At 43.2% G+C, this 24,732-nt stretch overlaps 1 protein-coding gene across 13 annotated transcripts in view; it reads left to right on the top strand.

The window, feature by feature from the left end:
* Sema6d (semaphorin 6D) overlaps nucleotides 1-11,487 on the top strand; it is a 563,349-nt gene extending 551,862 nt beyond the window's left edge. For 3 of the 13 annotated variants that reach the window (XM_055621304.1, XM_055621378.1, XM_055621447.1), the window contains 11 exons: nucleotides 646-734; nucleotides 1,431-1,648; nucleotides 1,758-1,889; nucleotides 2,199-2,354; nucleotides 2,435-2,608; nucleotides 3,300-3,440; nucleotides 3,539-3,616; nucleotides 3,963-4,063; nucleotides 4,436-4,492; nucleotides 5,936-6,103; nucleotides 7,752-11,487. In XM_055621304.1, coding sequence (XP_055477279.1) covers nucleotides 646-734; nucleotides 1,431-1,648; nucleotides 1,758-1,889; nucleotides 2,199-2,354; nucleotides 2,435-2,608; nucleotides 3,300-3,440; nucleotides 3,539-3,616; nucleotides 3,963-4,063; nucleotides 4,436-4,492; nucleotides 5,936-6,103; nucleotides 7,752-9,040 — 2,603 coding nt within the window. In that variant the 3' untranslated portion in view covers nucleotides 9,041-11,487. The remainder of the gene's footprint in view (nucleotides 1-645; nucleotides 735-1,430; nucleotides 1,649-1,757; nucleotides 1,890-2,198; nucleotides 2,355-2,434; nucleotides 2,609-3,299; nucleotides 3,441-3,538; nucleotides 3,617-3,962; nucleotides 4,064-4,435; nucleotides 4,493-5,935; nucleotides 6,104-7,751) is intronic. The other 10 variants (XM_055621637.1, XM_055621591.1, XM_055621518.1 and 7 more) reach the window with 10 other exon arrangements.
* The last annotated feature ends 13,245 nt before the right edge of the window (nucleotides 11,488-24,732 follow it).

Below are 24,732 nucleotides of genomic sequence, written 5' to 3'. Positions count from 1 at the left end.
TGAACAGGACGCTGACAGGAGTGAGCAGACTGGAATAAGTTCATCCAGGCAGTTAGGCAAATGGCCAAAGCAAAGCCAGACAACTAGAGACCTCGTTTTTGTGTGTCGAAGTGACAAACTCCAAATGCCTACAGCAGAACCCTTCTGTACCCACAATACTACCCTCCCACACCCATTCACCCATTTTGGAGCTTCAGGAATGAGAACTGATGAATTTATATTTGTAGAGTTTATTTTCATTAAATTCTGAAAATCAAGGGTTTTAAAAACTCTCAATATGAGGTTCTCTTCCCCAGTTAAATAGGCTAATGAATAAATTTGCTGAAACAGAGACCTTTGCTGTAGTGCAGTTCCCTGTAGGCCTTTAGGCCTTTTTCTTTTTCTTTCCCTTTCTTTCTTTCTTTCTTTCTTTCTTTCTTTCTTTCTTTCTTTCTTTCTTTCTTTCTTTCTTTCTTTCTTCTTTCATTTTTTTTTAACAGTCCATTAGCTGACTTTAGAGACACAGGCTCTTGAAGCTTGATCACACCCATATTGGGACTCCTTGAAATCATTGCTCCAAGTGTAGTTACGCAACATAGCTGGCAGTTGAGACCTTGCACTAATTGAATCGTCCTTTAAGAATGTTTTGTTTTCAATTTTCTTCAGAACCACACTTTCTTCATGCCATAGAATATGGAAACTATGTCTATTTCTTCTTCAGAGAAATCGCCGTGGAACATAATAACTTAGGCAAGGCAAGTATATGTGCTTGATGTGCACCATGGACCTGAACTGCGTGGAATCCCACCCACTTTGGGAGAGCAGCCACTGCTCTCCTGTCTTGCTTCAGAGCACTCACGTCAGTGCACATAAGGACAAGTAAGGGAGCTGGGTTGCTGATGGTGCCGCTGACTGCTGGGAAACACCTCCCAATGCCCAGAGTGGGAAGAGCTGCCTCCTAGGGCTTTTAGAAGCATTCATATTTTTATTTCTATCACCATAGGAAGTGGAGGCTTCTTTCACATTTCCAGTGTCGAAGGCAGAATAGAAAATGGGAACCCCCGTTCAACTTAGAGTGTTTCTGTAAGAGCCCATGTGCTCCTTAAGTACAGCAAACTCCTCTATGACCACGTTCAAGGACTGCACATTTTATTAATAATTTGAGAAGCAATAGAGAATGTTAGAGACAGAAGTGCAGTCATGGTTTTCATTCAACCAGGAAGATAGATAGCTCAGGTCTCAGGAAGCACGTTAGGCAGCGCAGGGAAAACTCTTCATTGCATTCTTACTGTGCGGAAGTGCAGGGGAAGGCAGCTTGTTCTGAACCAGACGTCTATTTTCTTTTGTTTCGTTTGTTTTTTTTGTTTCTGTCCCTCCCTGGAATAGTGGCATTTTGTTGTGCTCCTCTTCCATGCTCATAATCTCACTGCTTGGTATTTGTCTCTGGGCAGGCTGTGTATTCCCGCGTGGCTCGAATTTGTAAGAACGATATGGGTGGCTCACAGCGGGTCCTTGAGAAACACTGGACTTCCTTCCTAAAGGCCCGACTTAACTGCTCTGTCCCCGGAGATTCCTTTTTCTACTTCGATGTTCTGCAGTCCATCACAGACATAATCCAAATCAACGGCATCCCCACCGTGATTGGGGTCTTCACCACGCAGCTCAACAGGTGGGAACCAGCAGAACCCTGGTCCCCCCACAGTTGCTCCGTGCTCCCTGTCGGGATCGTGCGTGGCCTCCGTTGTCAGCCTCTTCCTCACGGTTTTCTCGCTTTTCAGCATTCCCGGTTCCGCAGTCTGTGCCTTTAGTATGGACGACATTGAGAAGGTGTTCAAAGGGCGGTTCAAAGAACAGAAAACCCCAGACTCTGTTTGGACGGCAGTTCCTGAAGACAAAGTGCCAAAACCAAGGTAAAGAAAAGAGGTTTTCATATGGAATAAAACTTCTGTGAACACTGAACCCATGTATCTGTCATCCAACCTTCCAGCCCAGCAGGCCATCCCTCTGAGGCAGCCCCACAAAGCCAATAAATGTTATCCTGTTATGCCCTCCCTGTGCCTGTGGCTGTGAAGAGCCCATGGAATTCTGGAAAATAACATTCGTCCTCTGGCTTTGCTGTCACTCCTTCCTCTCCCAGCCTCTTTTCTACAGAATGTGTGCTTGCTTCTTAAGTACAGTTTGTGAGAGACGATGACAGAATATGACTGTTTTCATTTCAGGCCTGGCTGTTGTGCGAAGCACGGCCTCGCGGAAGCTTACAAAACCTCCATCGACTTTCCGGATGAGACCCTGGCTTTCATCAAATCCCACCCCCTGATGGACGCTGCTGTTCCCCCCATCGCTGATGAGCCCTGGTTCACAAAGACACGGGTCAGGTGAGACTGTAGGGCCTCCATTCCCACCCATTTCTCCTGCCACTGGCCTCCTGATCTGACTCGCCTCTTTCCTCTGCTAGGTACAGGCTGACGGCCATCGAAGTGGATCATTTGGCAGGGCCCTACCAGAACTACACAGTCATCTTTGTTGGCTCCGAAGCTGGCGTGGTGCTTAAAGTTTTGGCAAAGACCAGTCCTTTCTCTTTGAATGACAGTGTGTTGCTTGAAGAGATTGAAGCTTATAACCAAGCCAAGTAAGTATGTTTCAGGAGAACTCTCTTCAGTCCTGCTCACGAATAACTGGTACATATCTTGTCTGGCCATTTCTTTCTGACTTCTAAATTAGCCGTACTTCTTACGGGTTCTGCTCAGGGTTTTATTTCTTCCCGTATTGTCTATCTCCTCTACTGAAGTACCTTCCAGGCTCGTTTGTTTTCGTAAGCCCACTGGGGCAAGGAGGGTGAACAGCTGATGAGTTTAAAAATAAGTCAGCCCTTCTTTCTCACCTGTGGAAAACGAGAACATTTTAGCACCATCTTACCTTGCAGGTCTATTTTGGTATGCTGCATGTGGCGCGCCTAGTTGTAAGCCTGCGCTCAGAGAATATACTTAGACTTTATTGAGATAGTGAGGACAGTTAAAACACATAAGAAATAAGTGAGGACAAGAGGGCACATGGGACACCCAGAGGCATGGGAGGATTTACACACAGAAAACCTTCCTCCTCGTTTTCAAGAGTCCAACACGGTCTTCACAGATGTAACCCCATTCAACCAGGAAAGCAATTTTAAAGACCTTTTGTCCAGCTTAAAAAGCTGTATCCCAGGATTATTATTTCTCAGATCAGGCCCTTGTTTTGGTTGGCTGCCAAATCATGCCTCCTGTGTAGTCAGTCGATGCAGGCTTGACTTCAGTGTATGTCTTCAAAATGTACCCACGAAATAGGTGCAGCGCAGAGAGTGAGGAGGACAGAAAGGTCGTCTCGTTACAGTTGGACAAAGATCACCATGCTTTATACGTGGCCTTCTCTAGCTGCGTCGTCCGCATCCCCCTCAGCCGCTGTGAGCGCTATGGGTCCTGTAAAAAGTAAGCTCTTCTTTCCTCGTTTCATTCTCGCTCTTCTTGCAGTGGCGTAGCTGTGCTAATGAGAACATCCGCATCATGATGTGTTTGGCTTTCTACAGGTCTTGCATTGCATCACGTGACCCGTACTGTGGTTGGTTGAGCCAGGGAGTTTGCGAGAGAGTGACTCTTGGGATGCTGTAAGTACGCTGGACCACGTGGCTATTTTCTCCCCGAGTACCCGCAGCTAAAAGTGAACAAATAAAACTTCCGGTTATACTGCTTTTCTTTTCCTTCTTTTCTTTTTCCGGTATGGGAAAAAAAAAATTTAAAGAACAGTTAAACTTTAAGGGGAATGAGATTTAGACACAGCCATCCCTTAGGGCAATAGATTCTGGAGAAAGTTTCATTCCCTCAGATACCCTAGTTAAATTAACAGGTACTTCCCTCGCCAAGTGTGTTGAATCGTCGGTGCGTTCTGCTTACTCTCACTAACCAGTCTATGTTCTCGGCTCTGTCCTGGTGGCCCCTTGTATCTCTATGAAGGCTGTTAACCGAAGACTTCTTTGCTTTCCATAACCACAGCGCTGGAGGATACGAGCAAGACACAGAGTACGGCAACACAGCCCACCTAGGGGACTGCCACGGTAAGACAGACACCTCCCTTCCCTCGGGCTGCTTCCTTTGACTACATTTGCACGCAGACATTATTTTACAGCCAGCCTTTGTAGTGACTGGGGACGCATATCACATAGCATTTTAACTTAAACTTCGCAAAAGCCGAGCTGTTCGGTCGTGGGGGTCTGTTAGAAAAGATTCTGAATTTTTCTTTTCCTTCACTGTTTGCGCTTTTGTAAAAAAAAAAAAAAAAAAGCCATCTACAGAAAGGTAGTGTAACCAGTAGACTTTTAGTTTGTAGTCTTTTCTTTTGACTTTTTTTCTATTACTTGGAATTCATGAACTTTTTTGCTTTCTTTCAGTTACTTTTCACTGATTACTTGTTCCTTTAATCCCTTTAGAAAGTTTGCCTACTTCAACTACACCAGATTACAAAATATTTGGCGGTCCAACATCTGGTTAGTTTTTTTTAATTTTTTTGAATTAACAGTCTTTTCTTTCCTTCAGTTCAGCATTTTCAGCCCCTCTTCCCCTCCTTTTGCGCAGTTTGGCAGCCCTTCATTTTTCTGCTTTGACTCATAACCCTCTGAAGGTCCTGAAAGATGTTTTCTTACTCAGCCCTCCACCCGTGTGTAGCATGTTAATGGTTCATCATTGACCAAGGCACATCCTTAAGAAAAGTCAAATGGGTTGACATATAACTGCATTTCAACTGCACGCCGGCCGCCAGCTTCCTTCTCAACCCTTTGATTTGCGAATGCTCCCTCTGGCCATCTATACCCCATGGATGACAGAACCGCATAATTTTCCCCTCCTCTCCCCACCTTTCATAAGAACAAGGAATGAACAATACGCATTTTTTAAAAAAATGTGTATTTCTAAGTTTTAAAGATTTTTTTTTTAATGTTTTGTGGCAACCCCAGGAATCTCTGAATGTTGTGTTCTCAGTGGTGTGAAAGAAGCTTCAGTTGAAAGAAGCTGGATTTTGATGTACGAAGATGTACAGTGGGGGGGCCTCCGTGCACATCTGTCTGTGTTTGTTTGGAAGTCTCTTCCTGTAACTATCGGATCAAGCCTAAGCTGTGTCTGAAAGCATTTGCTTATGCGTTCATGGCAGTCTACTAGGTTTAAGCTGTCAATAGACACAGAAAAGGTTCAATTGGTGCTTCTAGGGTCCACATCAGTTTCATCCCTCGGGGGAGAAAAGGAAGACCTCTGTCATGTACCCCGACATCGTTATTCAGTGCGTAGATACCATTGCTTGTGCATGAGTTACTGCTAACTCTACAGAAGGGACTCCCCAGGCATTTCAGAGAACACGGCAGGGTTTGTGCTGCGCTGTGGAGCTCTCAGCGCAGCAAGAAACCTACAAATGGACAGGGGTCCCTGGAGAAACAGAATGGCCTCTTAGGCAGAGCTGGTTTATCGGGTCCAGAGCCAAGTGTTTCCTTGGACTTGACCAGGTATTTTCTAAATGTGATTCCATTATAGCTTCTCCAGTGAAGGGAGGCTAACCATTCACAGAAGTCCTCCATACAGTACACGCTACAGATAAATTAAATGCTCCCCAAGAGCTGGCTGGAAAGAGCAGTCAGCCTGAGTTGGGACTTGTGTTACATTTCCATGAGGAAGCTTCAGCAGGAAAGTTTAAGTGGTTTTTTTGTTTTGTTTTGTTTTGTTTTTTACTTTTGAAATCTGCATAATATATCTTCGTTGTCAATCATAAGTTTTTATTCTTCTCTTGCAAGAAAAGGATTTGGTCTAGTTTCCCTGAAGGGGCTTTTACAAAATCCTGAGACAGGATTTTTCAGAACCTTTACTTGACTTTAAAATGCGAGGAAGCAATCAGGAAAGTCTTCTTGACGCTAGCCGTGTTAATGGACATCTGTTTGCCACCACAGACATGGAGGTACCCTCATCTTCTGTGGCCACTCTGGCAAGTAGCCCAGAAATTACATCTAAAGTGATTGATACCCGGAGACCTAAACTGACGAGCTCCCGGAAATTTGTAGTTCAAGATGACCCAAACACTTCTGATTTTACTGATACTATATCAGGTATCCCAAAGGGTAAGGCCTGGCCAGGCACCTCATCTCTTACTGCATGGAAACCTGATCCCTAGCCTGGCTCTCAGAGGTGAAACTTAATAGAACTGCAGATGCCTTCCTTCAGCCCCACCGGCCGGCCGCGGTGACTCTGCTCTCCTGTGGTTTACATTCGAGGGCATTCCTGCCCAAGACATGGCTCCTGCAACAGCCACTCAGACGGTCTAATCTGTGTCGGTTTCTGCCTGACCGCTGAGAGCCCGCTGAGTACCAGAGAATTGTGAGGGTCACCCTCACAATATCAAAAACAACAAACGCTTACTGATGACAAATATCCTGTTACCAACTAGTCTGTGTCGGAGGCTTCTCGGCCCCCTTCTTAGCTGCAACTGCGGATGTAATGCAGGAAGGAAACATGGGGTGACGAGTCACTCGAATGCCACAGCAGCAAAGCAGGACATAGTACTTGCCCGTAATTACTTACAGTCTGTAATAGATGAAGCCAAAAAAGCTGCCTGATCAATTTGCTTATTAGATTTAATACTCTAGAAAAAAAACCAAAAGTTCCCTTGTGTATAAGCTATGGTATCAGGTTTCCAGTCAGTTCTTATGGCACTGCCTTGTCATTTATGATTTACTTCTGTTGATTTTTTTTCATATTTTCATTGCAAACAATTTTATAATCATTATTTCTGTTTTGATTTTTTTTTTTTCAATAATACCATTTCTTTGTTCTTTTCTCTCCTGGTCTTTCACAATGCCATTAAATTCCACAACCTTGACAGCTGATTAAAACCAACTAATATTCAAGGACCTTAGTACTAACTTAGCTCCAGGGACCCATCCCAATCCCTCTGACTCAGTTATTCTGGGATAGCCGAAGGTATAACATATAACAGACTGAGCACCTCCTAATCTGACATTTCTCTAATCTATTGTTAGATGTCTGTGGTTGCAGTAAAATTTCCAATAATTACAAACTAACTCACTCTTCACTTTCTAGGTCTAATTTAAGTATTTCTCAAATACCTCCAGATAATTTTAATGATATTCTTAAACTAATATATAGATTATTTTCTTACATTGTCCGGTTTTCTTACATAGTAGATACTTCACGAATATTTCATCCCAAGATGAAATTTCAAAACAGAACGTGAAAACAAATGCACAAGTGTACTTAACACTGACCAAGCTCTTGCTTTCAGTTTGTGACCAGTTACGTTTTTGTCCTAGTTAACACAACTGTTTTAGCCTAGCTATATTTACTGTGATGTGTGTTTTTGTTAATTCAGACATTTCCTTAACCCCAGCAGCAACTCTTTAATCCTGGTTTAGGAATTAGGTGAGACTCATAAGGTAAATGTTTTCTGAAATGTTCTAACTCTGCTCTTTAGATAGAAACTCTAACAACTGTTTCTTTAAGAGAGATTGGAGGAAAGGAGAGAAAAATATATACTAATGAAAGATTAGGGATATCTTGACTTTTGCAGCAAGCATATATGTTTCTGGAGATTTTATTGTGATTTCAGGGGGCGGAAAGACTGAAATTCTGGGATCTGCTTGATCCTGTGAGCTAGAAAAAGCTGGAAAGTTTGAATGTAGTATTGTTTCATTATTTTATATTTAATTTTTTTAAAGCACTTCGCTCAGAGTTCCTGAATGTCTGTTGCAGGTGTTCGGTGGGAAGTTCAGTCAGGGGACTCCAACCAGATGGTCCATATGAATGTCCTCATCACATGCGTGTTCGCAGCCTTTGTGCTGGGTGCATTCATTGCAGGAGTGGCTGTGTACTGCTACCGTGACATGTTTGTCCGGAAGAACAGGAAGATCCATAAAGATGCCGAATCGGCCCAGTCGTGCACAGACTCCAGCGGGAGCTTCGCCAAGCTCAACGGTCTCTTTGACAGTCCCGTCAAGGAGTATCAGCAGAACATCGATTCTCCTAAACTCTACAGCAACCTGCTGACCAGTCGGAAGGAGCTGCCCCCCAGCACAGATACCAAATCCATGGTCATGGACCATCGAGGCCAGCCTCCAGAGCTGGCTGCGCTCCCCACACCGGAATCCACACCCGTACTCCACCAGAAGACCCTGCAGGCCATGAAGAGCCACTCTGACAAGGCCCATGGCCATGGTGCTTCAAGGAAAGAACATCCCCAGTTCTTTCCTTCTAGTCCTCCACCCCACTCCCCGTTAAGCCACGGGCATATCCCCAGTGCCATTGTTCTTCCAAATGCCACTCATGACTACAACACATCATTCTCAAACTCCAATGCTCACAAAGCCGAAAAGAAGCTTCAGAGCATGGATCACCCTCTTATGAAGTCGTCCAGCAAGAGGGAGCACCGGCGTTCTGTAGATTCCAGAAATACCCTCAATGATCTCTTGAAGCATCTAAATGACCCAAACAGTAACCCCAAAGCCATCATGGGAGAAATCCATATGGCCCATCAGACCCTCATGCTGGACCCAGTGGGCCCTATGTCTGAGGTCCCACCCAAGGTCCCCAACCGGGAGGCATCTCTGTACTCCCCTCCCTCCACACTCCCCAGAAATAGTCCAACCAAGAGAGTCGATGTCCCCACCACTCCTGGGGTCCCAATGACTTCTCTGGAAAGACAAAGGGGTTATCACAAAAACTCCTCGCAGAGGCACTCTATATCTGCTGTGCCCAAAAACTTAAACTCACCCAATGGTGTTTTATTATCCAGACAGCCGAGTATGAACCGTGGGGGATATACGGCCACCCCCACAGGGGGGAAGGTGGACTATATTCAGGGGACACCAGTGAGTGTCCATCTGCAGCCCTCCCTCTCCAGACAGAGCAGTTACACCAGTAACGGCACCCTCCCGAGGACGGGACTAAAGAGGACACCATCCTTAAAACCTGACGTGCCGCCAAAGCCTTCCTTTGTTCCTCAGACCACATCCGTCAGACCACTGAACAAATACACTTACTAGGGCCTCAAGTGTGCTATCCCCGTGTGGCTTTATCCTGTCCCTGCTGTTGAAAGGAAGCTGTGAGGGTACCTTAAGACAAGATACCTGCTTGTATTTTAGGAGAGACAAGTAGCCAAAGAAACTCTGTAACTTTGGTAACATCAGAACTTGGCAGATGGAGCTACCCCAGCAAGGCTTCTGTGTGCTTGCCTGAATCAAAGGGAGGTGCTGGTCATTCCATTTCTTTTGTTTGGAGCTGAAGGGGTGTGTAGCCCGGAAGGGTTCCCTTCAGCAGCGTAAAGAGTTGATACAGTACTCAGAAGACTGAACAAATACTTGAAAATGGGTTCAATTTAGACTGCCATTATTGTGGTCTTCCCATTAAATGTGAACATTTTAATATGTATGCATTCACCTTGCCTCTTGCACAAATGTCAAAATGGAAAGATGGGAATGTCTCAGAACAAAACGAGCTTGTAGATTACCAAGGAGTTTGCTAAAAATTCAATCTTTGACCCAAACTGTAGCAGTTTTTTTCATGTGTGGCACTGTTCCTTTTTTTTTTTTATTGCCACCAACAAACTGTGTTAAGAGATGTGTATGTGTGTGTATGTGTGTGTGTGTGTGTGAGAGAGAGAGAGAGAGAGAGAGAGAGAGAGAGATGTACCCATTAGGATTTATTTAGGTGCCCATTGCATCTTTTTATACTATGGAGTTGTTTACACTAAGCATGACTGAAAAAGAACTAACTTCCTCCCACCAGTCCATTGTGTTCAGCTCCAATAAAGGAATAGTCAAGGCTTCTTTGACCGTCAACTGAGTAACGTAACCTATGTGGTACCCAATGTCAGAACATTTTAAGAGTTATAAGTAACTTTGTGCTGCTATCTCATCAGAACTTCTGTTCCAGCCTTGCCAGCTTAAGAAGTTAGAGAAATTAAGAGATATCCTTGATGTATCTACCAGTATTCAGTAGTAATTTACCTGTCCACTGTGAATCAAAGCCTGAGGCACGCTATTTAACCTTGGACACACAAGTGTTTTTCTTTTTCTTTCTTTTTTTTATTTTTTGACTGTATTGTTTTATTTAATTTCCCACATAGTACAAATTTTCTTCTGTCAACCCTTCCTGCCCGCCCCCTCAAGGCAAGAGAAAAACACAACAGAGGACAAAAGAAAGAGAAGAGGAATTACAATAGGCTTAGCAGGGGAAGGTCTGAACAGCTGTCAGTGGTGGTGCCGTCTAGGCCTGCTCTCTGAGGACTCTTCCCTCGAGTCACGCAGGCAATGACAGTGAACTGTAAGTATCACATGTGAGTTTACCTGAATCTGTGCATTTTGTGCCTTATTCACGAGAGTGGTAGAGGTTCTGCAATAGGTCGAGGATTTCCACTAGAGCGCATCATTTCCCATGTGCCAGTTGTAAATGTTTTTCAGCCAGCACCTGAAGACTTCTCACAGTCATACAGCAACCTAGAGCGATTTGTTGAACAACCCTCCCCCCTTCACCCCCAGGATCAGAAGCAGCATCCGCCCTTGCCGTGATAAACATTCCACCCCTGCTCTTCTGATAATGCGAAGTGAGATGAGGGTTCCCAGGGAACGTGGCACCTGCGGAAACCATGCCTAGGGTCATTTCTCCGTAGCTTGGCAGGGCCCACTGATGGCTGATGGTGTGTAGCCTAACACCAACTTTGGTTAACCCATGCACATCGCCCAGTCATTGACCCAGCCTACTCTAGAAAGTACCACAGCCAGGGAAGGCTCCTGACCCAGCCAGGTAAAGTTCAAGTGAGACCTTGGGACAATGACTATGGTATGTGTTGCTTGCGGGAGGATGGGGTGCGAACCACCAGATAATTTTTTATACAGAATGTAGAGTACCGATGCACTTGGTCTTTTCCTTCAAGAACTTTCTTTTCTATGGGAAAAAAAAAAAATGATTCCCCGCGATCTCTTGGAAGCTCAAAAGCTGAAACCCCTGTTTTCAAACCACTTCAGCTTTGCAACTAAAATATTACAGTTTAATCAATTAAACCAACCAACAGTAAGCACTACGCATCTGCCACCAAGAGCGGGTTTGCATTTACCTTACCAATATTAACCCCAGCGTGGTAACTCTGTGTGACCCCCATAACATGTTATAACATTGTGCTGCCTTAGAGTCTGTACTGTGAGTTCTATCAGTATTTATGTTGAAATTTCTAACATGGATTCTAGTCTCTGTTAATTTAATTTTAAATGCTTTATCCATTTGTGCAAAGGTAAACACAGATTGTATCTTTTTTAATGGTACGGCATAAAAAAAAAAAAAAATAACCCTAAAGTGAAGTGGCTCTATACTGTTTTTATAGAGTACTTTAACGTGTATAGATATCTTGTAAACTTGTATTGTGGATGTGTAAATAATATGTACTTTGGGTTTTTAACACCGCATGTAAAGTCAAAATAAAATATCCAAGTCATTACATTCTGCTTTTTGACGTTTAAGAGGTTTATACTGCATCGTGTTTTTACCTTGGTCATGCTGTATTTATTTCAGAGTCTAGAAACATTCTTAACCTGAAATATTTGTTACTTTATGCTCCCATTCTGTCCTTGGAAGACTGTGTTGAAGTAAAAAAAAAAGACAAGTGGTTCAGAAAGTCACATGGCCTGTAGCCCCTGCATCCACAGGCAAATGCTTATCTTGTACCTTGTTCCAATTCAGAGTTTACGCTTTGTGGGCTGGGGAGGTGGTTCAGTGGATAGAGTGCTTGATAGGAAGTCATGAGGACCGGCACTCTAAACTTAGCACAGCAGCATTTCGTAAGACCCATGCTCCCAACAGATGGGAGGCAGAGACAGAAGAACCACCCCCCCCCAAAAAAACTGACCAGTTTCTCTAGTGTAGGTTGGGGTGAGCAAGAGACCCTGTCTCACGCATGGTGGAAGATGGTCCAGGGATGCCCAAGGTTGTCCTCTGATCTCCACAAACGCACTGGGGCATACATGCATCGACACACACGCGTGAAAACCACAGAGGTGCCACCCGGAGAACTCATGAAACTGTAAGCATATATTTTAGTGCAGAATTATACCGGCAGACTTTTCTTGCTATTAGATGTATAGAAGGCCTCCACCCCATTGTAAGATAGGAGATGAATTCCCTACTGTAGTGGGAATTCCCTACTGTGTCATTTCTCTTGGCTTGTAACTAGCTGGAGGGTTAGTCAACACTGGCCTTCATGGTTCTACACCCCACACACACACCACCCTGCTGCCTGTTTGGTTCCAGCAGCTGCTCCCAGCCAAAGCCTACCTTCAGCTCCTCTAAGACCTTTGAGTACTTCAGTAGCATCTTAGGCAGAGCAGCAGGCATTGACATATTTCATCTAGGGTCTCGCCCTTTTCATGGGGTTAGAGACATCTGTGCTAGAGCATCAGTTCAGTGAAACAAGCTCCCTTTCACTCCCGTTACAGCATGCAACAGTCCAGAGAGATGAGGAATCACGGAAATCTGGCCTAAGGTATAGCTCAGTCAAGTGCTCGCCTAGTGTGCGGGTAGTTGAGTTTCCATTCCCATCAATGCATAAGGCGAGTGTGGCTCCATTCCTGCAGCCTTGGTAATTGGGAGCTGTAGGCAAGATGATCAGAAATTCAAGACAAGCTTTGTCTACACAGTAGGGTCAAGGCTAGCCTAAGCCAACTGAGACTGTCTCAAAAAGAAAAAAAAAATCTTCAAAATAAGTTTGTGAAAATATAATTGTTCCCTTTTGTAGCTAGCAGCTCTGCAGCTGCATATGATGTTCTGAAAGCCCCCATCCAGCACTGAGTCAGGAAGTCATTGTGTTTCTGAAACGCACATGTAAGAGTCTATTTGTAGCTCCATTTGGGCAAGTTGTTGGAGAGACGTAATGTTAGCACTGCATTACCCCTACGGACAGTATTTTCTAGGTCCATTTGGTGCTTCTTTCTGAAAGCGCATCCTTTCTCCACCTCTTTTCATAGAAGTTCCTAGCTGTTTCCATCATAAGCATCCAGAGTGGTTTAAAGCAGGCTGCAGACTGAAAAGTAAATCCTGCTTTCCTTTTCTGGGGATTTATAGTTCCTCCAGGTGGATAGCCTGATCCCCTTGGAGAGCAGTACAGCAGAGAAACCTGGAGATGTTTCAGAGAATACATTGTTAAGCTACAAAGTAAAGCCAAAGTACCCAAGACAGAACACCCATGTTCCTGTCCCAGCAGCACACTGACTTAGAGTCCTCTAGGGAGTGGAAGCATTGAAGCCTAATGGAGCACTAGAAATTCTGGCACAGACTAAGGAGAGAGAGAAAGAGAGAGCATCTTTAAAGTCAGATAGTGACATGGTGTCTTAAATACTGATCTGGCACCAGAGGCATTCACCTTCCTGGCATCGGAGAGGGGACACTTTCCATTCTCTCCTGCATTCTCTTTCATCATCTTCCTTAGACTGGCAAAGAACACTGTTTCCAAAGAGCCCACCATCTCTGGTTGAAGAACTACGGGTCTGACTCTAACTCTATGGCTTGAACAACTAGGCCATTCCACCCCTCTCAGCTTAAGCCATCTCATTTCTGAACAGAGACGGTTTGGCATTTATTTCTCTGACAGGTCTATAGTCTCTGTCAGCTCTGCAATTCCATTTCTTATTTTATGAATGCCGAGCTTAAATATTACTCATTTAGTAGCGTGGTTTGTAGGCCATTTACGGATGTGTGAGGCCTGTTGCCTGTTAGATGTGCAATATATGTGAGATTAGCAATAAAATAAGGCATGATAAACAATGCACTTTAAGCTATTTAACTTGAATCTATATTTGATGTTTAATCTTTTTGCATATATAGCATGTTAAACGCTTAAATCTTTGTCAGTGTTTCGATCTTTACCAGATAGCTTTCATGCCATAAACAACAAGGAATGAACCTAGAGCAAAATCAATCTAACTCATGGATGCTTTGTGGAAGGGGTGAAGGGAGGGGTTGGGTAATGTTCTGGACGTTCAGACCATGAGTCAACTAGAATTCCCATACAAACGAAAATGGCATATTTCTACACCTTGTCTTAGGATATAATTCTTTTTAAAATTAGGTATTGATTGTACAATGATTAATCTCTGGAACACTTTCAGACTCTTTATGCTGGGTTCATATAGTGAAGGGAAGCATAAAATACAGTGCCATCATATGTAGGCACTATTTCCTGGGGCTTTGGAGCCCTATTTAGTCAATCCTTAGAACTTTTAGATTAATTTTTTTGTTTTTATTCTTTACATGCATTATATCCATACCTCCCTGCAACCCCTATCCCTCTCCCTCAAATCCACTCCTCCATTTTCCTTCAGGGAAAAATAAAAGAGCAGCCCTCCCAGAGATATCAACCAAACAGCATAACAAATTAGAATAAGGCTAGGTATGAACTCTCCTATCAAGACTAGATGAGGCGACCCAGTAAGAGGAAAAGGGTTCCAAGCACAGGCAAAAGTGTCAGAGTTATGCCCCACTCCTAGTATTCGGGTCCCACAAGAACACCAAGCTACACAACCATAATGTGTAGACAGAGGACCTAGCTCAGACTCTTACAGGGTCCATGTTTGTCTCTTCATTCTCTGTGAGCCCCCATGAGCCCTACTTAGCTGATTCTAGGGGGCATCTTTCCCTGGTGTTCTCAGCCTCTCCCTGTCTCCTGCAGGCTTCCCATGGCTCTGCCTAGTGTTTGGCTGTGGGTCTCTGCATCTGCTCCCATCATTTGCTGCATGATGCCTTCTGATGATGCTTGAGCTAGACACCGATCTAGGAGTATAGCAAATATCATTAGGAATTATGTCATTAACTTTTTTTGTTTCTCTTTTGTCAGTCATATTTGCTTCTATCCTGAGTCTCTGGGTTGCCCAGCCTCTGGTTCCTGGCCATCAGGCATGTCAGGCATGGGTTCCCCTCTTGTGGAATGGGCCTCAAATTGGACCAGTCATTGGTTGTTGGCCACTCACAAGTTCTGTGCCACCATAGCACACCTTTCAGGCAGGTTATATTGTAGGTCAAAGGTTTTATGGCTGGCTTGATGTCCTGGTCTCACTGTTGGAAGTCTTGTAGAAGATGGCCATTTGGAGTCCTGCATTCACTACTAGGAGACTTTGCCAGAGTCACTCTTGTAGATTCCTGGGAGTTTGCATTAGGTTTCTACATCACCTCCCAAATCCCCACCCCCACCCCGTTCCAGCTGTTTCTCCCAGTACTCTCTCTTTTCATCCCCCAATCCCTGGACCTTCTGTTCCTTTCCCCACCCACACCCAGAGTACCAGCACCAGCAAAATCTATTCTGTTTCCCCTTCCCAGGAAGATCCATGCATCCCCCCTTGAGCCCTCATTGCTACGTAGCCTCTCTGGGTCTGTGGAGGGTAGCCTGAGCTAATGTCCACTCATAAATGAGTACATAACATGTTTGTCTTTCTGGATCTGGGTTACCTCACTTAAGATGTTTGGGTTTTTTTGTTTGTTTGTTTGTTTCTAGATTCATCTATTTGCCTGCAAATTTCATCATGTCATTGTTTTTAACAGCTGAGTAATACTCCATTGTGTAAAAAAATACCACATTTTCTTTATCCATTGTTTGTTGAAGGACATATAGATTGTTTTCAATTTCTGGCTATTATGAATAGAGCTGCAATGAACATAGTTGAGCAAATGTCTCCCTGTGGTATCGTGGATCATCTTTTGAGTATATGCCCAAGAGTGGTCCAGCTGAGTCTTGAGGTAGATTGATACCCGATTTCTGAGGAACCCCCACCTTGATTTGCATAGTGGCTGTACAACTTTTCACTCCCAGCAGCAATGGAGGAGTGCTCCCCTTGCCCCTCATCCTCACCAGCATGAGCTGTCACTTGCCTCTTTTGATCGTAGCCATTCTAACAGGTGTGAGATGGAATTTCAAAGTCATATTGATTTGCATTTCCCTGATGGCTAAGGATGCTGAACATTTCTTTAAGTGTTTCTTTGCCACTTGAGATGCCTCCGTCAAGAATTCTCTGTTTAGATCTGTACCCCATTTTTAAAAATTAGATTATTTGGTTTGTTGATGTTTAGTTTTTTTTTTTTTAATACTTTATATATTTTGCATATTAGCCCTTTGTTAGATGTGGAGTTGGTGAAAATCTTTTCCCAGTCTGTAAGCTGCCGTTTTGTCCTATTGATGGTGTCCTTTGCCTTACAGAAGCTTCTCAGTTTCATGAGGTCCGATTTATTGATCGTTGCTCTTAGAGCCTGTGCTATTGGTGTTCTGTTCAGGAAGTTGTCTCCTGTGCCAAAGAGTTCGAGGCTGTTCCCCACTTTGTCTTCGTTTAAGTTCAGTGTGTTTGGTTTTGTGTTGGGATCTTCTATCTACTTGGACTTGAGGTTGTATAGGGTGGTGTACATGGCTCTATTTGCATTCTTTTGCATGCAGACGTACAGTTATACTAGCATCATTTGTTAAAGATGCTTTTGTTTTTCCATTGTGTATTTCTGGCTTCTTTATAAAAAAAAAATCACGTGACCATGAGTGTGCGATTTTTTCCTTTTGGGTAAGATTTAACATTCCTGTTTTCAAGGTATAAGAATTAAATTCAGTGAGACTCTGACAGGTATGGAAGAATGGATGATAGTCAATTCACAAACCAAAGCTCACAAACTCATGCCTTCTGTTTGTTTGTTTGTTTGTTTGTTTGTTTGTTTTTTGTTTTGGTTTGGTTTGGTTTGGTTTTTTTTTTTCACTCATGCCTCTGTATAAGTTTGAAAAGGGACTGTGGGGGGTCTGGAAGAAGAGAAGGAGAGAAGCCACAGAGATAGAATGGTCATAGTATTCAGGGTTACAGGCCACCTTGACACTGAAAAATGTGACATTCACTGAACCCAGTCACATTCTGGCCACTGTAATGAACATTTCACATCAATCACTAGAAAATCCATAGACTGGTTCACCTTGGGGAGGTGGAAAACAACCAAACAGGATGGAAACAGTCATGCTGCAAGGACCTAACCTGGTATGTCAAATTGGACCCACCTGAGCATCCTGCCAGGTTCACACCTTGGACTGCCAGAGGGTCCTTGCTGGTTGGGGTGGAGGGGAGGCATTGACTTCTTATTTAGAAAATTTGTTTTGTTTAGGTTTTTTTGTTTTTCATGCTGAGCTGAAGTTGCATATTGTTAGCTAAATAGCGTTGCTTACCGACCATTTGGACCACCTAGCTTCCTGGCAGGGAGGAAGCTGACTTTGTGACTGCTCAAGAGCCCTATCTTCATTTATGTGGCAAGACCTGGTCAGAGAGTTGTACCTTCTGAGGCTAATAAACACTGCAGAAGCATATGCCCCAGAGTGGGAAAGGGAAAACAAAAGCATACAGCTTCTTAGATTTGCAAAAAAAATAGTTTCTCAGATAAGAGGATTAGAGTGTTCTTCAGCCTCTCTCAAAGGAGCATTCCAGGGCTATGGGGGGACAGCCTGAAGAAGATGGACGGAGAACATGGTGCTCCTGGGATATTCTTGCAAATTTGCAATTCTTGAGTATTACCTAGCATTTAGGTAGAGCGAGGTCCTAAGTGTATGACATCTCTGGCTGAGAGATTTGTCATTCGCTGGGTCCAGCAATCTTGATTTTGGTTGGTCAGGATGTACTGGAATAATCCATGAAGTTAAGATGCCAAAGGAGCAGATGTCTGCCTCTTCCAGGTGCACAGGTTAAGGCTACCCCTGAGTTAGTCTATAAGATTTCTCAGATGGGGTGAGGTGAGGCAAGCCTGTAATGCCAGCACTCAGGGAGGCAGAGGTTGGCAGATCTGGGAGTTCAAGGCCAGCTTGGTCTCCAAAGTGAGTTCAGAACAGCCAAGATTAGTCAGATTTAGTAAATGATTATTTCTGATTACCTATGGCACTCATCTCCAAAGAGGTTACAGTATTTGCTTAACTTAGATGAGTGCTTATCACAAATGACTGAAAATGGGAAAATACTAAAATCAAGAGTGCAGTAGAATTAAAATTTATTTTATATGTCATATATGTGTGTGTGTCTAGAAAGAAACATACAAAAATACTAAAACTGGTTATAATCATTAAAATGGAAATACTTTTTACGCATACTTCTTTCAAATGTGAATTTTTAATTTTTTTGTATGTTCTTATTCTAAGTTTGCCTTATAAAAAGGAAAGTGGACATTCTATAGAAATCTGACTATGCTTAGTTAATTGGCCTCAAGAAATTCTCCTTCCATTGGAAACAAACTCCCCCAAGATTCAGTGTGATAACAAGCAAGGTAACAATGAAACGCTGAAGCTCATTGCCATCTGATCATGAAAGTGTCTAAACAGAGCATGTCTGTCAGCTGGAGATGAGAGGTGACGATACCAAAGGGCAGGAAGGAGACTTTGAGCTGGGCCCTGGCTCACACCTGTGACTTTTAATCACAACCCTGAGGAGGCAGAGGCAGGAGGGTTAGTGCAATTCAACACTGAGCTACAAAGCAAGCCCCAGAATGGCCAGCCAGACACTGTCTCTAAACATAAGAGAGTGCCTTAGGGACCCTGGGGGAGCTGAGAAGTCTCTTCACAAAGGAGATGAGGCTGTGCTGGCCTCATCCATCTCTCTGTCTGGAAGGGCAATGATTCAGAGCCCGGTTTTCCCTTTGTCTTCTCTTCCCAGATTCAAGGCAGCTGAAGAATAGACCACAGGTAGCTTTGAAGACACTGAGGTGATTATGGTAATGAGAACTTGAGAAAATACAAAGTAATTAGCAGTTAAATCCTCTCAGCATGCCAGCTGAGGATGTCAGAAGAGTCACGCCAGTTTGGCAAATTCTCTGAGGCTTCCCTCCCCCCAATACACACAAGACACACACACAAGACACACAAACACACACACACACACACACACACCATTTTTAAAGAGGGAATTTTCTCCACTTAGCAAGTCTTCCCTCCAAAAAAGAGGCCATCCTCTTCTTTTTTATTCTTCTTCATCTTCTCATCCTGCTTCCCAACCTCCTCCACTTCCTCCCCCTCTTCCTCTTTTTCTTCTTCAGAGACATTTCTGAGAAAGCTCATATAGTCAGCAAGGAACTGAAATTTTACGGTCTAGAGCTCTGTCTTGTTCTATTTTTTTTTTTTTTCAGCCAAAGGAAAATTAAACAAGTCCTTTATGTTTTAATGAGTATCTTTGCAAGTAAAGTATCTTTCCTAACACACATGCTCTCTCTCCCTTCAACTCTGTTTGTCTGGCCCCTTTCTCTCCTCCTTTCTCCATCTCTCTGTCTGTTACCCTGGCCCATATGTGTGATATGTGCCTGTTCTCATGTGTCATGTGTATATGTAGGTGTACAAGCATATAGAAGCCAAAGGATGGCATGCGGTGTCTTCCTCAATCTCTTCTCCATCTTAACGGTTTTCTCCCTGAACCCAGGGCTCATATTCTTGCTCAGGCTAGCGTACCATCTGACTCCTTACTCTACCCAGCACTGAGGTTACAGACATATGCAATTGTTTTAGGCTTCGCTTTGGGTGTTTGTTGTTTTGGTTTTGGTTTTTGTGATAGAGATGTAAATTTGGGTCCTCACACTTGCATGGAAGGCCTTTTACTGACAAAGCCATCCAAGAGCTATTAAGGCAGAATGGGAGAAGGCAATCAAAGAAATGCAAAGGTCTCCAGGCCTTGTCAACTGCTAAACTATTTAGAAGACCCTTTTGTCTAGAGTTTCCATGAATGAAAAGAATAATGTCTTTCTTATTCCATCGTTTATCAAAACTTTTTTTTTCCTAGCTGAGAGTACCCTAAGTAACAGAATGCTTTCAGTGGCTGGACTAATAGAAACAGACAGGGAAGAAATCTCCCATCTCTGCAGCTTATCTATCTTCCTATATATTAATTTGTTTTATATTAGTGATTTTTCAAATCTAGTTAGGTATTAAAATCACTTGGGGAGCTTCTTAAAAATGCCAGTGTCTGGGCTTGATCCCAGAACAGCTAAATCATTATCTCTATGATGGATGCAGACACTAGTGATTTAAAGCGCTCTTCACAGGATTCTGGTAAACAAGCTGCTCTGATGGAAACAACTTTAAGTGCTTGGCCAAAAAGTACATGAAAGTGTGAACATCTGCACCAGCTACTCAGAAGGTAGATGCAAACCCACATTCTTCTACAAGCTGAGCTTTTCAAAACTTACTCTGCAATAAAATCATGCAATTTTGATGTCATATTAAAGACTGCTAAAGACCAGAAATGTCTGTCTCCCGGAAGAATGTTAAAAGAGAAGTGGAGTGTCTCTCCTTCCTCCTCTGAGGACAATCTTGTTTACCATTAAGGGTTAGGGTGTTCCTTGTGACTTTGTTCTTTATTGAAATGGTAAATAATAGAGCATGCTGGTCTCACAAGGACACACTGACTTCTGAAACTATACCCTGCATTAGCCAATGGACGGTGGATTAAGTCTATTTATCTCTATTAGAAAACAGTAGACTTAAGATAGCTGCACCTCGACTTGAATTCCAACACCCTCTATTCAGTAAAAGTTTCCTTCCATTGTCAATTTTGAAAACAACAAAGACTCAGACATGCATCAAATTTATTAACACAACAATCTATCTTTTACACGACCATCAGAATGGGCTTTCTAAAACTGCCTTGATCACTAAGTCATCTTCTGGTTGCTTTAAAACTTTTGGCACTTTCCACAGCAAAACTGTTATGTAATCACAAAAACCCAACCTCCTGGCTCTTCCCAATCTGGCTTCGGCCTCAGTGATGAAACCTCATTTCTCTCACCAATGTCTGTAAATCATACTTACAAGACAAAATTGTTTACTTAATGAAAACCTTCATTTCATCAAGCAAGGGAGTATCAGAGGCTTTTTATGGACTATATACAGTAGACAAACAACTGGAAATTCAAAAATGATCAGGTGTCTCACTACGGGAGCCCAAATGGAAGCAACTAAAACCCAGGCTTACAGCACAATAGTTCAGATTCTTTCTCTCTTTCTCTCTCTTTCTTCCTTCCTTCCTTTCTTTCTGTTCTTTTTTTTTAATTTATTAGTTTATTTACTTTATATAGTTTATTATAGTTTATTTACTTTATATCACGTGCACCATCCCTCTTTTCTTCCCAGTCTCTCCCTTCCCTTTCTTTCCCCTTTCTCTCTCCCTTCCTTCCCTGAAAAGAGGAATCCCTCCCCCTCCCCCGTATCAACCCTCCCCAGCACATCAAGTCAGATCAGGATTGGGTATACCCTCATCTCCTGAGGCCAGGCAAGGCAACCCTACCAGGGGGAAGTCATCCAAAAGCAGGCAACAGCCTTCCTCCTCCACCCTACCCCCACCCCAGCTCTACTTGCCAAGCCACTCACATGAAGACCACGAAGCCCATTGGCCATATATGCGCAGGGGGCCTAAGTCCAGACCATGCATGCTCCTTAGGTGTTGTCCCTGCAGATCTCTGTTAGTGTCTCTGTTGGTCTTCTTGTGAGGTTCCTATCACCTCCATCTTTCCCCCAACATTTCCACACAACTCTCCGGAGCTCTACCCCATGCATGGGGACAAGTTCCATCACCTGTCTCAATCGACTGCTGGCTGGAGCCTCCCAGATGATAGTCAAGTTAAGCTCCTATCTGCAAGCATACCAGAGCATCATTCATTAATAGTGTCAAAGGCTAGCTTTCTACTGTGGGGTGGGTCTCAGGTTGAGCCAATTATTGGTTGGACATTCCCTCAATGGAACTAAGTTGAAGACCCAGAAATAAACCCACACTCCTACAGGCTCTTGATTTTAGATGAAGAAGAAGAAGAAGAAGAAGAAGAAGAAGAAGAAGAAGAAGAAGAAGAAGAAGAAGAAGAAGAAGAAGAAGAAGAAGAAGAAGAAGAAGAAATAAAACATACAATGGAAAAAAGACAGCATCTTCAACAAGTGGTGCTGGTCTAACTGGATGTCTGCATGTAGAAAAATGCAAATAGACCCGTATTTATCACCCTGCACAAAACTCAAGTCCAGCTGGATCAAAGACCTTGGCATAAAATCAGAGATTCTAAATCTATTAGAAGACAAAGTAGGGAAAAGTCTGCAACTCATTGGCATAGGAGACAACTTCCTGAACAGAACACCAACAGCTCAGGCTGTGAGATCAACAATTAATAAATGGGATCTCACGAAACTGAGAAGCTTCTGTAAGTCAAAGGACACAGTTAACAGATTTTCTTGAGAAAATAGTGGACAAGTCGAACATGAAGAAAATCTCCAGCTTCGATAGGACCCAGCTGAAGGAAATGGAGAAGCAGGAGTGTCCAGCTGGCCAAAGAGAGAGATGATCAGGAAAAGTGGCAGGAAAGTGTTGTCCTAAAAGTCTAGAAGATACACACATCACCATGTCTATACTTCTAGCTGTTACGTAGAGGAGGAGCCTCTTACCATACATAATCCACAGCTGCATTGCAAACTGGGATACCCAGCACAGCACCTAAGCCTATAGTTCTCCCAGGGACCCCACTCTGAAGGCCAAGTTCTCTGCTTGGACTTAGTTATTATTGAAGATTGTTTATGTGAATAATGAAAATATAGCATGGCATGAGGAAAAATGAGAGAAGCCTTATTTCTTCTTGTAGTAGGGCTAGGCCTGTGGGAGAGAGGCAGCACTCCAGGGAAGTGGAGTGCATCCAACGCAGACACTCTTGCTAAGCGTATGCTTCCTTCATCATGTGGGCCCCCACTGAGCCTCTACTGCTGAACCAGTGAGAAAATCTACCAAAGCCGGTAAGAGAGCACTGAGTTTAAGTTAGCCACTTGGACTGAGATTCCATGGCAAGAAAAGAACCAAAATCAAAATGCCATCTGGGTACACAACTCACTGAAAAGCATTTGCCTAACATGAGTGCAGTCAGGATTCCAGGCAACAAACTAAAAAGAAAAGGAAAAAAAAAAAAAAAAAAAGCAAACAATGAAAACTTGGGAAACTTACAGCAAAGAACAGAGCAGTTTTTGTAGCTCTTCTTAAACAGGCTCATCCTGTACTGTAACTGGAAGCTTTGGGGGCAAAAGTCTGGACTCTAGAAATTCAAAGAAGCTAAGCTAAGCTCTTGCCCAGTGTACCAATAAAAGAAACCAGTGAAAATGAAGAACAGAGAAAGGTGACTTATTAAATAGGGCCACATTGGGAAAAGAAACAGATAAAGTGTTCAGTAATGTTAAGTTCACCCTCCAGGATGCTAACATGAAATCAACCTTGAGAAATGGTGTGATGGTCTGAATAGGTATGGCTCCTATAGACCCACATGTTTGAATGCTTGGCCCATGGATTATGGCACTATTAGGAGGTGTGTTCTTGTTGGAGTAGGTATGGCCTTGTTGGAGGAAGTGTGTCACTGTAGGGGAGGGATGTGAGGTCTTATATATGCTCAAGCTATGCCCAGTGTACACAGTCTCTTCTTTACTGCCTGTGGATCAAGATCTAGTACTCTTAGCTCCTCCTCCAGCACCAAGTCTAATTGCACACTGCCAAGCTTCCTGCCCTTGATAATGGACTAAACCTCTGAAACTGTAAGCCAAACTTAAACATTGTCCTTTATAAGAGTTACCGTGGTCATGATGTCTCTTCACAGCAATAAAATCCTAACAAAGACAGATGGCTTGGCAGTTAAAGGCTAAACTCACAACCAAACATGAAGAGATTTAGGTTCAAACAGAGAAAGAAGTAGGGGTGTATGGGCCAAGAAGCTGTAATTCAGCTATCCCAGTCAAGGTGTGTTTCTTATTGTTTTCTATGCACTCACCAAATCCCATGTGTACATACTATTTCCCTTCTTGATGGCAAACCTGTTGATGACAGATCCCACAGCCAGTCCAGCGCTGCAGCCTCCTACAGTGTCAAGCTGGTTTTGAACTAGTAACCCCTGAGTGTTCCGAGGCTGTGACTGGAGGTACTACCTCAGTGAGCTGCTCCCTCTGCACAGCTCTCTTTACCACCATGGGACAGCAGAAGCCACATTCTCCCTAAAACTAGCCATTGCTCTATGTTCCTACCCAGCCACAGCTTGGGAACGCCTTACTATGTTTTTCTACACCTTGCACACAGGTACATAAACTCTCCATCACACTTGGCTTGAATTACCACAGTGACAATGTGCTCTCAGTTCCTTGTGCCATTCCCAACTGGCACATTGTTTGGACAATGACAATAATATCTAAACAAATATATTAGCTGTACAAACTAATAATTTTATTATGACATTCCCCTATGAACATATTACTCTTTCTTATCCTTATGTACCATTCCACTTTCCACATCCTTGATAGTTCCTTGTACATTCATATGCTTTTATTCTCCCCTAAATTCCATATATGACAGAAAACATAAAAGACTACCTTTTCAAGGCTTGCTTGTTTTGCTTATCACAGTCACCTCTATTTATATCCATTTTCCCTCAAATGACATAATTTCATTCTTCTTTACGGCTGAATAAAATTTCATTGTTTACATATGCCACATTTTACCTACTCATTCACTGATACCCATCTAGGTTAACTGCCCATTTTGACTATTGGAAGAATGTTGAGATAAACTGGTAATTCCACAGCAAGCTGATTTTGATTTTGCATGTTACATTCCCAGGGGAAGTATAAAAATGACTTCGCTTCTTCAGTATTTTATGTTTTCCTATCTTTTATCCTTAAATAACCTGAGGGCCTCTGAAAGACTCAACC

Source organism: Psammomys obesus, unplaced genomic scaffold, assembly GCF_907164565.1.
Source record: "Psammomys obesus unplaced genomic scaffold, mPsaObe1.curated_primary_1811, whole genome shotgun sequence".
NCBI classification, from domain to species: Eukaryota; Metazoa; Chordata; class Mammalia; order Rodentia; family Muridae; genus Psammomys; species Psammomys obesus.
Note: the sequence above shows the minus strand (reverse complement) of the source record. Positions and strands in the feature narration are given on the sequence as shown.